The 17,111-nt window shown below is 37.6% G+C and overlaps 1 protein-coding gene across 3 annotated transcripts in view; it reads right to left on the reverse strand.

Annotated features, from left to right (window-relative positions):
* The window catches only part of ccser2a (coiled-coil serine-rich protein 2a), a 53,156-nt gene that overhangs the window by 17,818 nt on the left and 18,227 nt on the right, over positions 1-17,111 (reverse strand). For all 3 annotated transcript variants that reach the window (XM_085296492.1, XM_085296493.1, XM_085296494.1), the window contains 5 exons: positions 8,313-8,406; positions 5,120-5,228; positions 4,792-4,963; positions 3,114-3,179; positions 2,841-2,963 (listed from right to left, as the gene is read on the reverse strand). In XM_085296492.1, the coding sequence (XP_085152618.1) occupies positions 2,841-2,963; positions 3,114-3,179; positions 4,792-4,963; positions 5,120-5,228; positions 8,313-8,406 (564 nt within the window). The remainder of the gene's footprint in view (positions 1-2,840; positions 2,964-3,113; positions 3,180-4,791; positions 4,964-5,119; positions 5,229-8,312; positions 8,407-17,111) is intronic.

Here is a 17,111-nt window from a genome sequence, read left to right on the forward strand (position 1 = left end):
CTTAATATACTGAAAGCAAGTCCCCTTTTACTACAACACCCACTGTGCACTTGGATTCAGCTCACTTCAACTTTTAAATAATAACTGGGTTGAACTTAAAAGAAAACATCTCACTAGAAAGTTAATTGAAGCTTTAAGAAAAAAAAGATAAGTTTTTTTTTTCCCACTGGGATGAATCACAAACATTTAGCATCACCAGTCAAAAACCTAACTGATGTGCTGCCACACATAGCAAAAAGCTAAATATATCAGATGTAATCACTTGAATGAACAGAAAAAAGGGTCTTCAGCAAGGGTTCATTTTTAAATTGATAAATGTAATTTATTGTTAAAAATATATATATATATTTCTCATCCAAAGCAATAAAATTCTATCCACTTTTTTTCCAGACGATTTGAATGTGCATGAAAACTGGGAGCCAGCAAATTATCACCCTGCTCTGATTAAAATTGATGCACATTAGGGAAAACCAAGACCAGGTTGTAAATGGCTACAATTACCTTTACATAGTAATTAAAATATCCTGCAGTAAATTAAACTCGCTGACATTTACTTTAAGCGCATGTTCACCCAATATTGCCTCCTTTTTTCATCAGTCAAAACCTTTCCTGACAAACCACTTTCCTAACCTTCTTTTTAATTCAAACGATTAACTCAATCAATTATTGAATCAGAAGGTCAGAGCAACTAATGATGTGCACAACATTACAATTTTGCTTAAAAAAAAAAAACTTGAGCTTGATATCACATTTTTTTCATATGTGGCTGAATAGCAAAGAAATTTTGGCTGTGAAAAGGCATGAAAGGATCTGACATGAATCGCAGGTGTTTGCCAGCCTTGGTAAAAACTTCAGTGCAGTGAGCATGAGCAGTCTACCTCAAGTGCAGCAGAAGACGCCTTCAAAGCTACATACTGTCAAGCAACACTGGGAAATCAGTTTTTTATCTTTGATAGTTCCACTTTCCTCTCTCCCATTATTTCATTTTCACTCCCATTTTCTCCTCTTAGCCTTATATGTACACAAACACACACATAGATACACACTGTATACAGCAAGAAACCGTCTCCCATCCACACGCAGCTCCTCTATTGTTTTCTCATTACTGCACTATGTTCAATTTACTCATTTTTTTCCACATGTCTGTTTCTCAGCACTTTCTAATGCTTTACCTCCCTCAACTTTACTTGAATCTTTACCAACTTTAATATTACCCCCTACCCAATTTCAAGGACATAAAGCAGGTCCAGTCGCTGTTTACTCTTTAACTCTAGTTCCAATATGAACCAAATGACCTGCACATAAATGTTAGATTTTCACCAAACACACTTGACAGAAGAAAACTTCCAAAACTTTTGTGTTTCTTTGTTTTGGTTTCATCATTTAGCCTTTTACTGCGAGGACATTCTTCTGACATTCTTCTAACAGCTGCACACAAAATGCTTGAGTACAGTCGGAGGAGTAAAGGTTGCTGTTTCCGTTTTTATTTTCTTTCTGCCATCGTCCAACACTTTCACTCCTTCAGCTTCTACACTCATTAAAGTCAGCTAAAGATCTGAAAACATGCCCCAGCCTTTTCTTACAGCCTCTGCTTGTTGAGGCTAAGGGTGGAACAATATCGTTCTGACTGAAGAACCTGTGGGTGGGTGCTTATTCTAATTGGAAGAATGCTATGCAGTGGCAAGACAGGAGAACAGACCTTGCTTTGACATTTTGGTATTTCTTGATATGGCGGGGATTTGAATAATGTCAGCTAGGCATACTGTTGTTTGGCTAACAAGGGAGCCTGGTCAGGACACTAATGAATGTTAGAGAGGAGATGGAGCCAGCTAAAGGCAAACAGAATGGAAGTTGTTGGCAGGCATGAGTAACACACTGGTGTGCATGTAGGAGTCCAGCAACATACCCAACTCCCACCTATGATGAAAGGTATTGCAGTATATCTTCTTTGATCACTTGAACACTAGAAAAGTGGGTCTATCAGACTTTTTCCACTACATATTTTTATCAATCCATCTGTCTTTTTAAACCTTCAATTGTAAGATCTGATAGAGAAGAATAAGGCAGTAGCAATGGCCAGACATGCCTAACTATCGCAGATCAGTAAAGAGATCTGATGTCACAGGGGTGATCTCTCAGAGAGAAAACACTTTGAGCGCTACATGAATGCAACACGCAAACATGAGCCTTGAAGCCATTTCAGCTCTGCCTGTAAATCACAGAGGATCTTGTAAAACCTAGATCTCATCAAACTGAAGAAGAGCCTGTATTGATCTTCTGTATGTTATACTTGCATTTATAGTTTATGAGCACTCACACCTGACTTTATTATTTCTTTCCTCTTTCTTTTTTATTTTATTGACATTTTCCACTGTTTTTCGGACTAATTCATTGATACTTTGTGTCAAAATCTCTACTGTGTTTGCATTTTGCCAAAAGAGGATGTTATTTCTACTAAACCTGTGGTCAGTCAATCATAAAAGCAAATAAATATTTTTAGTTTTTTCTGTTTACCATACTAAAACACATTTTAGTGTAAGGGTTTTCCTTTCCTTCCTTTTTAATTTGCTAAATAGTTTTTTCACATATGTTTTTAGTTTTTAAATTTAATTTCGTCAACTATAATAACTTCGATGCAGAATAATTCATGACACCTTTAAACACAATTCAACAGCAGATATGCCTCACATACTATGCTTGGAAAAAAACAAAACAACTATTCTGTGTAATTTCTGTCTCAGCTTTGAGGCAGGGCGACTGAACGGTTACACTCCAAGTATATCTATATGTGGCACAGATTCCCCTTTTCAGTTGTATAAGCCATGTTTACAACGACTCACAATCTGTTCCTGTCGATGTTGTTGTTGTAGTTCTTGACACTGCAGTGTGAGCTGAGCAATGATCTTGTCTCGACTCCTCAGTTCCTCTCTGAGCACCTGCACTTCCTTTACCAGCACCTCCAACTAAAAACACGCACACAAACACATACATACACACCCTTATTTAGGAACTAAAAAAAGAGCATAATAAAGTGATAGATCAAGAGATAGATATGTATCATAAACCACATTTTCAGTCAATCTTCACTGTAAACTGCAGTCACAGTTTCTTACCTGTGTTGCAGAGGTACTGTCTTCAGATTCCACAGGAACATCTGCTGGAGTGTCTGTATCCTCAAGCTGGAGACAAACAAACACACACATTCACAAGAGAGGGCACGCACACAGACAGAGAGTACACAGTGAGTTAAATCAATGGCAACTGCCTACAGCATGCCTCAGGAGCAATATTTCACTATGGTGGAATAATTTTACTCTTTAGCACATACACTCCACTGACCCTGAACTGTCAGCCACAAGTGTTAGATACCAGAGGCAGAGTTTGTTTTTGAACTAAAGACATTTATTTTATATCCAAAAATGTCCTTGTATCAGTGGCTACTTGTGTGTTCAACTTTTCTATAAACTCCTACGACATTAATGTAATTATTATCCCAATTATTTAATCAGTGCCATCCGAAGGTTTTTAGACACCAAGCATATGTACTTAAGTGGCTGGTATTTAATGTTTAATGAACATTTTGTCAACTAGCTTGGTAACAATTTTCACTTAAAGGGTACATTCCACTTCAGCCTCATTAATGTTATGTAGAATTATCCAAAGAGAGTTGTGCTGGATTTTAGCCTTTGATTTAGGATTTAGCACAGCTGGAAGCTCATTCTACAATTGCTTTGAGTTCAGGATCATATGAAGAAAAAGCTGCACAATTAAGAACAAAGTTGCTAAAAAATATATCTTCCCTCTTGAGGCTATACAGCCCAAGTGTTTGACTAATTGCAGCGAGCACGCTGAACAGATCTGAAGGAGACATTTGGATTAAACGTAAACATTACTTTTTATGCTGCTGAGGCTAAATTGAGTCGAGGCATTCGAGATAATTTTGTTTTACGGAGTGTGAAGTGCCGGTGCCGGTGCATTTCTGCGATTGCCTAAAATCGGCTGTGTTTCAATAGAGAGACAATTTTGTGTGTTCATCGTACATGTAAGTGCACATTTCCTCGTTCAGTTTCTTCCATTTCCCTTTTCTTCATCCCAGTCACCCAATCTGTTTCTTTCCTCTAAGTGGATTTCTCTGATTGACAGGGGTGCATCTATTAAGTGATCGCCTTCACAGATGCACATACTGTATATACAAAACGGAAGCACAAGTGTACTGTTGCACACAAGCCTTTTGAATCACACAACTTAATTCATTTTACTGAACTGAATTGCAACAATTCACAATGGATGAGGCAATATATGAGCAAAAATAAGACTGGCCCAGTGCATTAAAACAAATAGCAAAGTCTTGTCTTGTCTTTTATGATCTCGCTACACTGCAACAGCTACTGGATTTATGTAATTAGACACAAAAAAAATCCCCCTAAAAATACTCAGTGTGGAAACCTGTTAAGAAAACTAGCTCCTTTCAGTTTTATTAAGACCCACTTTTAGTGTGTTCAGTGGTATAGTCTGCCCCCAGCATACTGAAGAAGATTACTAAAACTAAACCTACAGAAAACTAGTACAAATGTATAATTTATAGACAGAACTGCAGCCAAAACACCCTCATCCCCATGATAAGCAGTGTTTACAATCAGTGTGGATTATTAAGACCCAAAATAAAAGCCTGAGTCTACTGTTCATGTTAAGGAGTACAAAGGTTTCTGTTATTGGACAAAGAATACTGGACAAATATGCAAGTAAGCGTATCGGTTTTTGTGTTTGCATCTGTGCAAATGTGGGTCGAACCTCTAGTAACGTTTTGAGCTTGAGCAGCTGGTTCTTGAGGAAGCTGCAGTCCTGAGTCATGTGCTCGAGTGCAAGTCCATCTAACATTGGCATGTAGCCATGCTCCCTGCCTTCCTTTCGGGCTGAGTTCTTTGAATCTCTGAAACCATCATAATGTTGGAAGACATGAGCCCTGAGGGAAAAACAAAAAAACAAAGACAGAGAAACAGTGACATATTCAGTGTATTCATATCTTTTTAATTTGGCTTTTTACAGATTTAGACTCATGTTTTGTTTGGTTTTTTGTAACATTTTTATAACATTTCTTACTCTTTCAAACCTGACTGACCTGGTATCATTATGAAAGTGATCTGATCCACTCCAGCGATGGTGTTTACGCCGCTGCCCCTGCCGATTGGCCCGCTCCGGACGCTCAATATGGGACATCCTATCAGTCTCTATATAGAGAGAATATGAGATGTAGTAAATATACATATATGTATGTCTGGAAGAAGAGGACGTAGGTGATGGTTGGGGATTATGACCTAAAATTTGTAAAGCAACTGTTTGAGATGTAGCCTCGATGTAGAGTATAGCCTTAGAAAAATCACTTCTGGTGATACTGTTATGTTTTTTTGGGTGAATTTGAGGCATAAAAATGCAAAGATACACATTTTACAACAGCCCTAAGTTACACGCACACAAAACTCTATAATGTATTTAGTCCCTGTCATATGTCAATGTATCACTTCATTGCAAGCAGTAATTTCACCAACTGTTACCTGAAGTCACTGAATATCATTGAGTTTCTGTGATCTATGGTCACTAGATCGCTGCCAGGAGCTTCCTGTGCTGATGAGGGCTAATTCTAACCTTTACTCTAAGCTGAACCTATCCGTACTCTATCCTTAAAAAAGTGTTTACACTAAAAACTAATCATTTAGTTTCATGGGTTTGCCCTCTAGACCTAAAACAAAGAAAAAGTACTAACAATGTAATACAAACATACACAAAAACACAATAGCACAATGCACTACTATGAATGCCCTGTGGTAATGAATACCACTGTGCTTCTTTCAAAAATTTCAAAACATCTGCATGAAAATGATGCGATTATCCATCTCATTCTCTCAACTGTTCCCACTATCAAATGCAAACAACTGCTCTCTCTCACACACACACACACACACACACACACACACACACACACACACACACACACACACACACACACACACACACACACACACACACACACACACACACACACACACAAAGTGACAAGCCATTTCATTTTCAAGGAGGTAAAAGGACACAGTATTTGGCAATACTCAATAGCATATAGCTGTGAAATGAACCATGACTGCAACAAAATTGACAACTAACAGAGCGCAACCCCCAGGAAATCAAAAGGACCCTTGACTTTCTATATACCAGATGCTCTTTGGACTGAAGGAAAATGGGTAGAAAGAGATAAAGAAAAAGAGATTTAAACAAATATTGGCAGACTAAAAGATCCAATCTGAGGAATTCAGCAGTTGTGGTTAAAATACTTTACCCAGAGTGTCACCTCATAGCACAGGAGCAGACAGTCTGTCTCACACTGAGCTGCTACATTCCAGGAAAGTTAACCACGTACAGTGACTGCTTTTCAGCTCAGAAAAGCCTAAAACAAAAAGTAAAACAATCTGAATATGTTCCAAGTGTGGGGGGAAAAAAATCCGTAAATGTAGAGAAACTCAGATGAAGACGAGAGCAAAATAACTCCTTGTCCAGTCAGCTGGTGAACTGTTAAAAGGCCAGAGAGAAAGTCAACCGAGCTCCCCTCCTGCCTGGCCCAGTCTTTGTTGACAGCCTTGTTTTTCTGGGAACTCCCTAGGAACTGGAGCCGGGGAGCCACCGCCGGTGGTGGTGGTAAGAGAGCAGATGAGGTGACTGGTTCGTGTCCAAGCTAGGAAGTCACCAGCTGAGACAGGCAAGAGAGGAAAACTCTGGCCCCTCTTTTTGTCAAGTGACCTGACAGCTGGATGAAAAGATTTTGTGAGGCCTCCTTTATCCTCCACTTGTTTTTTAAGTCCTCTTCTCCCCTTTTGCTCTTCCTGTTTTGAGCCGGGGTGTCTTTAGGAGTAACACCCATCCGTATCCCACATCTCTCGGCCTGCCCTGTGGGCTGGGTCAAACTGGAGTCCTCAGCCTGTCTTGCTTTCACTCTGCCTCACATGACACTAACTTTACCCATGACTTACTGAGCTATAAATATGGCTGCTACCCGAAAAGGATTAGGAAGCGATGACATTCCAGTTCACATTCCTCTAGAGTGTCTCTGTGTCCCTCTCTCAAAAACAAGGAGATCACTGTTTATAGACAATATATACTTTGATGCAAATTTCCTGGGTATGCCAAGTACACAATAAATTCTACGTTCATGAAATTTCTAACAGTCTGTTTCTATTCTTTTTTTTTTTTTTTTTTTTTACTTGGAAGCACAGATTCAAATCTAATCTCATAACCTTGCATGTGCACAGGAAAGCATGCACACAAAATCTACATTGCCTTTTAGGAGGTTGAAGGGAGTCTTGTCAGAGGTATTGTGCATTAAACCTATTATCCTTGAATTCTACTTTGATAAGAATGAGTGATTCAATCTTAAAACCACTCGAGTTCAATAGATTTAATGACATGAGAGGTCAATCTCAACCCTTCTCTCTCCTTGTGACAAACATTATCTGAAGAATCCAGTAATAATACTGTCAACAGTATTATGAGGTGGTAATGATGTGACCTGATTACCTTTAACACCTACATAGAAGCTATTTTACTCAATCTTAATGAATCTGGAGTTTGATTAAATTTGCAGTGAAAAGTGAAAATGATTAGAGAAAACAGCCAAGACTCAAGGATCAAGGCAGAGGTGGGTGACGTGCTGTCTGAATATAAAAGCATTAAACTAATCATGTAAAACCATACTGATGCTGTCAAGAGAAACATATGTACAGGCAGGTCTTGCTAAGCCTGTATATCTACTTTGGTTGTGTGTGTACCATAGGCACACGTACCAAGTACATGTGCATCTGTTCATCCGTCATAAACACAGCCAAACAGCTGGCTGAAAACTTCTAGAAAGTAGCTCTTATCCAAAGCCAGTTTTATGTCAGACTTGGAGCTGAAATTAATAACTTCATCAATCAAACATTAAAAGAGTCCACCACATTACAGACAACCCTGTATCCATTAAAAGAGTTTGCTGGATGTTTCTGAGGCAAATCTTCACCCAAGGATACAATTTGTTCAAGCCATTATATGCCACATAATGAGACTACTAGAAATAGAAAGTTCTGGCCTTGGCAATGGTTTAATTTACAGTTTTGATCAGAAAAGCTTTGCTGGAAGTATCTGCTTATAAATAAAATAAACAGTTCTAGCCAATAAAGCTGCAGCAATTTTCATGGCCGTAAAATAACCTTACAAATCTGAATAAGATAACTGCAGTTAGGAACTACATGTCTATGTGTGTATGTCTGCAAGTACTCAGGTGTTCTGACCATGCAAGCCATCCTCTGGGAGGTCCACATCCAGCATGAGGTCATCATCATCCAATTCTCCTGTTGCCAGAGGGTCCAGGTTGTTAAGGATGTCCTGAAAATCACAAAAATAAACACAAAAATTATAGAAAACAAAAGCATTAAATAGCATCACTGTTATATTACTTATATGTGAGTGTATTAAAGTTATTATATTAATTTGCTTCTGGGCAAAGTCATTTTTTTGGAGGAAGACCAGCTACAAAACCAGGGAGAGAAAAAAAAACAAGGCTGAGATGCAGTTTTTGCCTGTGGTTAATACATCCTTGCAAGCATATTTTTGTGTGTGTGTCACATGCTTTTGAAATGGATGCAGCCTTTTATTATTTCTGTTATTTCCAATCTATTTTCATTGGCCAATTAATTCATTTACTAGAAAAAAAAAAACAGTTAATGCAGCACTATCAATTACCTTGTCTTTGATACCGTTTCAAATGATCGTCTTACTCCAGTGCCACAACAGAAAGAAGATGATCTTATTCCATACATCAAGACAAAGACACCAGAACAGGCTTTCAGAAAAATATTGCCCGTTTATGAATGATAATTCAGAAAGCTTTGAAATTTCAACAAAACACTTCACACAACAGCCTCAAAATATGCAGCTATTCTGATTGCCGTGCAGCACACCCAAAGCAAAGGAAAGAATCAATAGTTCAAAGCTTTATTTTTCTACAGCAATTTTGTGCCTTACGAAGCTAAATTGACGGGGCTTTGACTAGAAGACAGAAGCATAAAATTACTCATTATTGAATATCTCGTGAGTTGCGCGATAACTGCCTTGTACACAGTGTTTCAGACTTAATGAAGAAGAAATGAATGAAGGAAATAGAATAAACAAAACATATTTTTGCATTCTTCCAAACGGTATCAACCAAAACGTGGGTGGAATCTTTGTTGTTTGAAGAGTCTGTATACAAATCAACCTGTCACTTTTGTTTTTTCTTTTATCATTTCTCGCTTCCTTTTTTCTGATTTTTGACTTCCTTCTCTCCCCCACCCTGTTGCACTCTTTTCTCTAACCTTGTAACTCCCATCCAGTAAATAAAAGTTTTAACACTAAAGGTAGAGAGAAGAGAGAATGTTTTTTTTTTTTTTTCTGGGGGGGGGGGGGGATCAGCCACCTCTAAATTTGCACAGTTAGAAATGTATATTATCACCATAACTGTGACCCAACACTGAGGTAAAGGTAGATCCTTCTTTGCAGCAAGGCATTTTAACTCTTTAGCTATTTGATAGTTTCTCCATGTGTGCGCACAAATCTGTGTGTGTCTTGAAACAACTCAAAACATCTATAAAACAGTCACATAGCAGAGAGAGTAAAACAGCAGCAGCTGAGCTTGTTCAGCTGGAGCACTGGTGTGCAGTAAGAGGCATTTGACAAAACGCACAGCTTTGTACAAAAATTACACAGGAAGCACAAGTTTTTTATGACGGATGGTGTTAAAATGCATTCAGTATAGACACCTGAAGCTTTGTGTGATATTATGCACATTGCAGAATCACCTGTCATGACTCCAATATCAAGGTAAATGAAATGTAAAATTATCATCCACTGAGCAATATAAAATTCCCCCTACATCTTTCATCACTTCCTTCTTTTCTTCTACAGAAAATCATTTGGTTTTATCAATATACTCTACTAACATCAGCAACATATTATGGATTGGTGTTTTCTAAAAGGATACTTTGTCACGTCAAGACGAGGAGCAAGGGACTGAACCTCCAAACTGCTTCAGCACCTGAATACAGAACCTCCCTTTTATTGACTGTCCTCAAATTACAGTTTGCACTTCCAGGGGAAATTTCAAATCACACTGGCAGGACCCAACAGCTTAGAGCAGTGAAAAATTCAGGATAATCTCCCAGGAGGCAGGTGGGTGTGCACCCATGTCAGCAGTAGATTGGATTAAGTTATATGTACACTAAAGTCCTCAACTCCACTAAAGTAGTCATTTATGATGGCAATCCATCTCTGGCACAGATCTGGCCCCAGGTTAATTACCTAAAACACAGACAAAAAGAAGGAGCTTTCACTGTTTTCTGTGTATTAAGGATATCTTGTTGAATGCAATAACCCCCGTGCTCTAGCCAACTACTGTATCATCTTGTTAGGTTAGGCTGAGTATGAGTTTTTAAAACTAATTTGATCATGATGACTCTTAAAAACTGTTTTCTTTAATAATCAATATGAAAGTCGCATGATTTGGGAACCTGCAGATTAAACTGGAAAATCAATCCCTGCTTACATATAGAACGTAGCTTTGAACCTAATGTAGTATTGTTCACAAAAGGGAAAACTATTTGGCTTGTAGCACATGAATTTGACAATTTGATGCGCACATTTTAAACACCAAGTGTTTTTGTCTCCTGCAATACAAACTCTGTAGGATGAGCAGATTTCGGTACAATAAAAAGCCTCGAGTAGTTCTGCCAACTTAATCTGCTTCACAGTGCTCTGCTTACACAATGACATCAGCTGGATCTTCGAATACACTTCCCCGGATCAAACACTAATTAAAACCGTCAGAGTCACTGAAAAAGGTCAAATGCTAAACTTCTTTCTCTCAGTTTTAGTTATCCCTAACAAAAAAAAATCCAAGACTGCCAGCATGAAGAGTTGGGGAAAAAAAGTTCATGGTAGAAAACTTCATTGTAACCATTGTAACCATAGCTTTTCATGGTCTGCATGTAAATTAGCCTCATGGCACACAGTGAGTTAAAACCACAAACTACAGATCTGGACAAAGTTCATCTTTGTTTTAACATTTTAAAAAGACAAACCTCGGGGCAAGATAAAATTTTCAAACCAACAGTTGCCAGGGTGAAGTTGTAGACTGACATTTTTTGTGGGTTTTTTGCCTCTTTCAATCCATATAAAGTGAACTGCAATCCTGTGAGGAAATCCTACATTGCTTACTTTGGCAGGGTAGCCAAAACAGATCTTTACTTTTGTACCTCACAAAATAGCATCTGAAGAAAAACACTGTGTAATCGCAGCTTAAGTGTCAATGCAGTGCTGTTTCTGGCACTGCATGGGTATCTATTGTTACGTGTGTGTGTGTAAAATTCAGGAGTAAAATTCAAAGAACAACAACAAATCCTGGGTTCAGAGAGAAAAATGTCATCATCGAATCTAAGTTAAAATGAAAAGAAATATTATTTTTAAATTACTGGTCGAGCTTTCATTCAAACCAACATCCTGTCTAATAACGGAATTCCAATATACAGCAAAGAAGGTATGCGACTTGTTTAATTACAACTAAAGCATTAACACCTAAACTCCTAAATAAAAGCTGGTATTAAAAGCTCATACTTGTAAAAAGACGACTCTGAGCAGACACAAAACTTGTACCTTCTAGCAACTAGAAATGTCATATTAAGAGCTTCTTTGGCACAACCTTGATATAAATTACTCTGTTGCTGTCAATGTGCCTTTATAGCATAAAAATAATTTAATGAATCACTTTTTATACTCTACTTTTTTTCCCTTAATGTTCCAGAAATTTACAGATAATAACACTGATCATTTGAAGATGTCTTCCATTCATTATGACCCCTAAAATACTGTCAAGTTTTTTACTATTAGATATATTAATGAGCTTCTTATCTTCCTACATAAAATCTTATTAAGTAAAATACTGTTTTTACATATATAGATCATTTGCATTCATCAAAGATACAATGACATAGCTAAAAGTGGCAATATTCTTCATGTAATTATTTTTCTCTTCAATGATACTATGCACTGGAAAGCAGAAACAGAGGCATTGTGGTGGGAATATACTGACTGCCATTGTTTAATGAGTGATAGCAGCTGCAAAACAGAGTAAAACAGACCTGGAGAAAACTTGAATCAGCAGTATGTCTTTCCAAGATTTATCTTTCCTCCTCCATTTCATTTGGTGCACAGTGTTGACAAAATAACAGTGCTGTGCATAGTCTAGAAACTGTAGTCACAAACACTCGTATAAAAACGATCTTGGTTACAAATAAACAGTATGATAAACAAAAACAGGCTGCATTAATGCAGCAGTTCTTTAATACTTGTGAAAGTAAGACTAGACTATTTGATTCTCATGTTACGTGCCATTTCATACCTTTTAAATAATTGTCACAGTTTTACATGTACTTTAAACAGGTATTTTACTTTAAAAACATATGCAATCAAAAACATTCAGTGAATCACATATCCTTTCGTTTGGACTATGAGAATACTTACTAAAAGCCTCACCCTCCTCAAACTAAAACATCTTCCTCCCTCCTTACAGTGCAGCTATAAGGATCTAGACCCCAGCAGCTACACTGTAAGGCAATCCACTTAGGGAAATGCACACATCACAGTGAAAGCAATCTAATATTGGGATTGCTTAATGATATTAAGCAGGGAATTATTTAAAATCGACTCACCTTTTATACTCACTTATTAGTTTGTTGTTAGAACTAAAACAAAGTATGTGCCCAAGTGAGGAAAATTTACCTGACATAGTTTTTCCATACCTTCGTTTGCTCATTTCCTAAAAATGACTGGAATTTATTTATCTGCAATCCCAATAAGCTAGATCAATAATATTGGTAAAATCTTCACAGATGCACTCCTTGGACAGCAAGCAATAAAGCCTGCTAGCTAAATTTAAAGTCCATAAATTGATCACACTTAATCAACCCAATTTTGTCACTATAATTGATTTTGCAATTATCTTGGCAATCTGCTATGTTATTGGCTTTGTTCTTCCAAACAGGGCCCTAATAAGCAGCAGCTTAATTCTTTCAACAGGTGGGGGTATAGCTGGGAATCCAAAGTGTTTATAAAAACATTGTGGTAATGATCACGACTGTGGGTATGAAGCGTGATCATGATTGATAATTATAGATCACATGATATCATTTGACTACCATCTTCACAAGGTAGAACTGTGTGTGTGTGTGTGTCTGTGCGACGATACCTAAACAAAGGACTGAATGCACCAAAAGAGATGTACACAAAAACCACTATTTACCTCAAAGCGCTGCAGCTGTCGGTCTAAAAATCAAGACAAACAAAAGCAAGTGAGCTATAAGCCTCATTAAAACAACAGCATAGCTGGGGCACTGGCACCATGTTCCATAAATGGCTGAGCAGTCTGCAGACAAAAGGCTTAAGCACCTCACTCATTTAAACACTAATGAATTGACCTGTCTCAACCTGGCTCCATAAAAGCCTAAAATTAGAGGCAAAATAAATAAATCAGGGATAAGAGGCGACGGTAATTCTGCAGCTTTGAGGAAGCCGAGGGAAAAACCAAAGGATTACTAAACAACCATGAGTTTGGTAAGGAAATACACACAAAAAAGGGAGGGAATGAAGGAATAAGGTAGAAAAAAAAAGAACAGCTACCCAGGAGAAAAACGGATTAAAACATGCAGAATTATAAGCAAAAAAAAGATAACACTGAAGCATATTTCATTCAAGGTTTCATACTGTGAAGGGAGATGCTGAGCTGTAATTCCAAGGAAGGGAAATATTTTCTTTTAAACGAGAGAAAGTTCAATGCTTATGGCTCAGGAAATCAACAGAACTAATTTAACTTCTCCATTTAAATGTGACCACAAAGTTCAGGTAAATAGGAATCAAAACAAAGCTCAAAAAAGCTCTGATGATAATGTCAAAGAACACAATCTAATAATCCTGCATTGCATGATGAAAAGGTTAATGTGGACTGATTCGACTCTACAGTAATTTGCGAGGCCAAACAGCACAACAAAACCCAATGCCAAATGAAGAATTACACATGACTGTCAAAACATATTATAATACAAATGCGCTTTACAGAAGTAAAATGTTTTTAGAGCCGTTACAATGCATATGGGTTGCTATTATTGTCCACAATGATATAAATAGTAGAACGCATCAATCAGCATGTGAATTTCCTACTGTGTCAGCTTCAGCTTCGTCTTCACCCACTGCGTTTATGATCGGCTGTGAGCTGCTTTAAATCAAAAACAAAAAAAACAACCTTCAAATATTCAAGCAGTTTAAATATAAAATGTTCCCAGGTCTACTGGTGCTGTTGCATTCTATGAAACATTGAGCTGAGGGCTGGAATACATCGGCAGTAACTGTGAAAAGTGGCCCTCCATTTCACAATGCCAATTTTGTAAAGCTGGTACAGTACAGAGCTGCATGGTGCATCATGGGAATGTTATTATGAGCTCAGGTAGCCCACTCCTTGATTTTGCACAGAGGCATATGAATGCAGATAGGGCCACATATAGCCAGAAAAATACTGGCACACACAAACCAGTAGCACTTACAAGCGCACCCACATCGTGTTGTCTAAAGGATGCACAGCGCCTCCAAGTGGACTGAGCATGGCACTGCAGTGCAGTGCAGCGCAGCAATACCGGCAAGAAAGCAAACATTACATTCCAGATACATAAATGCTATTGTGTAAGCATCAGCTGGACACTAGTGTTTACCTTTTGTTCTTAACTATGAGAGAATGTTTTTTAAATACACCACATAAATTGGGCACAAGTAACCCACCTTTCTTTATTTTTTCAACATTGAAGAGTTTGTTGAGAAGCTGTGAAGTCAAACTCCCGCAGCATTTAACTCAATTACCCCTTAAATAAACACAGGGTCTCAAAAGGTATTACACAACACATTGATTAAGCAGGACACCAATCTACTAATCCATTTGGAGACATCCGCTGTTTTGTGACAGGATTATTTCTGCTGCCTTTCCTCTACTTATTACAAATAAATATTTACCCAGTGAACAAGGGGAGAATGATTAATGACAGACAAACAGATGGAAAGGAAACGGTAGAAAAAAGGAGTGGGTTAGAGAAAGCTAACTGCATCCAATTACAGTAAATGGGCTCATTTCCTCTAATCAAATAGCTCAGTTAAATATCTCAAAGGCAGATTCCCCATAGAGTTAATTTTCACACACCAGCAGTCACCCACTAAGTTTCCCTCTCTCTCTTTCTTTTTGGTCCTACTTATTACCTTTTTTTCTTTTTTTAACTGCATTTCTCTCATCTAGCTTCTGCTCTCTCATTCAAATCATACAACACGCAATATCACCACTGCCCTCTTCACTGACCACACTAGTTCTTCAAAAGAAATGGATACTGCATGAAGGAATTCCTCTACAAACGTCTGGGTTGTTGAGCTTTATTAAATACTCAGTGAAAGTCAATGCATCAGCATCGTAACATCTATCCAGTGTCCAGTCACATCCAGAGATGCATCATCTAGCAGTTCAATGACAGAATGGAATCAAAGTGGATTTTTATTTTACTCTATTAGTGTAAGATCTGATGACTTCTTGGCATGAACTCACTGTCATGTCCAAGAAACAAGTTTAAGATTATCTGAATATAAAAAGTGTTTCTCCCCATGTCTACATGCCTAAATGTTATTGCCACGTGACCCTTTATATCAGGGGTGTCGAACTCCAGGCCTCGAGGGCCGGTGTCCCGCAGGTTTTAGATATCACCCTGGGTCAACACACCTGAATCAAGTGATCAGTTCATTACCAGGCCTCTGGAGAACTTCAAGACATGTTGAGGAGGTAATTTAGCCATTTAAATCAGCTGTGTTGGTTCAAGGACACATCTAAAACCTGCAGGACACCGGCCCTCGAGGCCTGGAGTTCGACACCTGTGCTTTATATGACTCAAGATTAAACAAAAACAACTTATCAAATACTGAAACTTAAAATATGACTGCTTGAATAAAATGCTCCCTGCTTGTTTGAATATCATGCTAGGAACACATTTTTAAAAAGGTGTGAAGGAAAATCTTTGTCATTTTACAGTGCTTTGCATGTGTCTTTAAAGTTTATTTTTTTGGGGGAAAAGGGCATTCATTTAAAAAGAAACAACAAAAAATAATCTTCTTAGTTTTAATATTTGTTGTCTATTTTTATTATTTTCAATTAAATATAAGACTTCAAAATTGTTGAAATTGAAATTGTGAAAAACAACACATTTTGTTTTTATTTATATTTCAGAGAATCATTTGTTGTACTTGTGATATTTCTGAGTACTAATGAACATATATGTTTTAAATAAACAGGCCAATAAACAGGTTGACGTGGACCACAAGATGACCAAATGCACATGTCATGCTCCGATATGCTGTTCATATTATAGATGGACTTTTATCGAGCCTTTGCTTTTTCAAGAAGTCTCCATCATGATAACAGTTGAACTAATCTATTAGAGAAATGCACTCAAACACACTCATCTGCATACACAGATATACTGACTGACTCCTGATCACATACACATGTCTAATGCACATGTGCTTGTAATGATCACAGCACTGAACAAATACAGGCACATCCTATACATACACAAAACCAGTAGTGCTTTTTTGCTTTTGTATTCACTCCTAATTCATTACTGTGAGATAAACATGTGGCACTTTCAGTGCCTTGAAGGTTGTGTCACATAATGAAAGTAGTAAACACACAAAGCGTATTATAAAATTTCTAATCCAGCTCATTTTAAGCTCTTTATGCATTCCTGAGATCAGGTCCTTGGGTACCAAAATATAGAGAATCAAAGCAAGGCCAGAAAATTCTAATACTACACGGCTGGTGAGCAGGTTAGTTTTCCTTTGAGACAGAATGAAGCCTTGGCATGAGACGGGCAGAGAGAGCTGACTGAAAACTAGAAAATTTTGATTTTTTTTTTTTTGTTCTGGCCATTAATGTATAAATATAAAAAGAAGAACTATTTAAAAGTGAAACTGACTACTGAACT

This window comes from Mchenga conophoros, linkage group LG13 (assembly GCF_057382185.1).
Source record: "Mchenga conophoros isolate Kocher_MC1m ecotype Shallow Benthic linkage group LG13, M_conophoros_male_GT1.1, whole genome shotgun sequence".
Taxonomy (NCBI): domain Eukaryota; kingdom Metazoa; phylum Chordata; class Actinopteri; order Cichliformes; family Cichlidae; genus Mchenga; species Mchenga conophoros.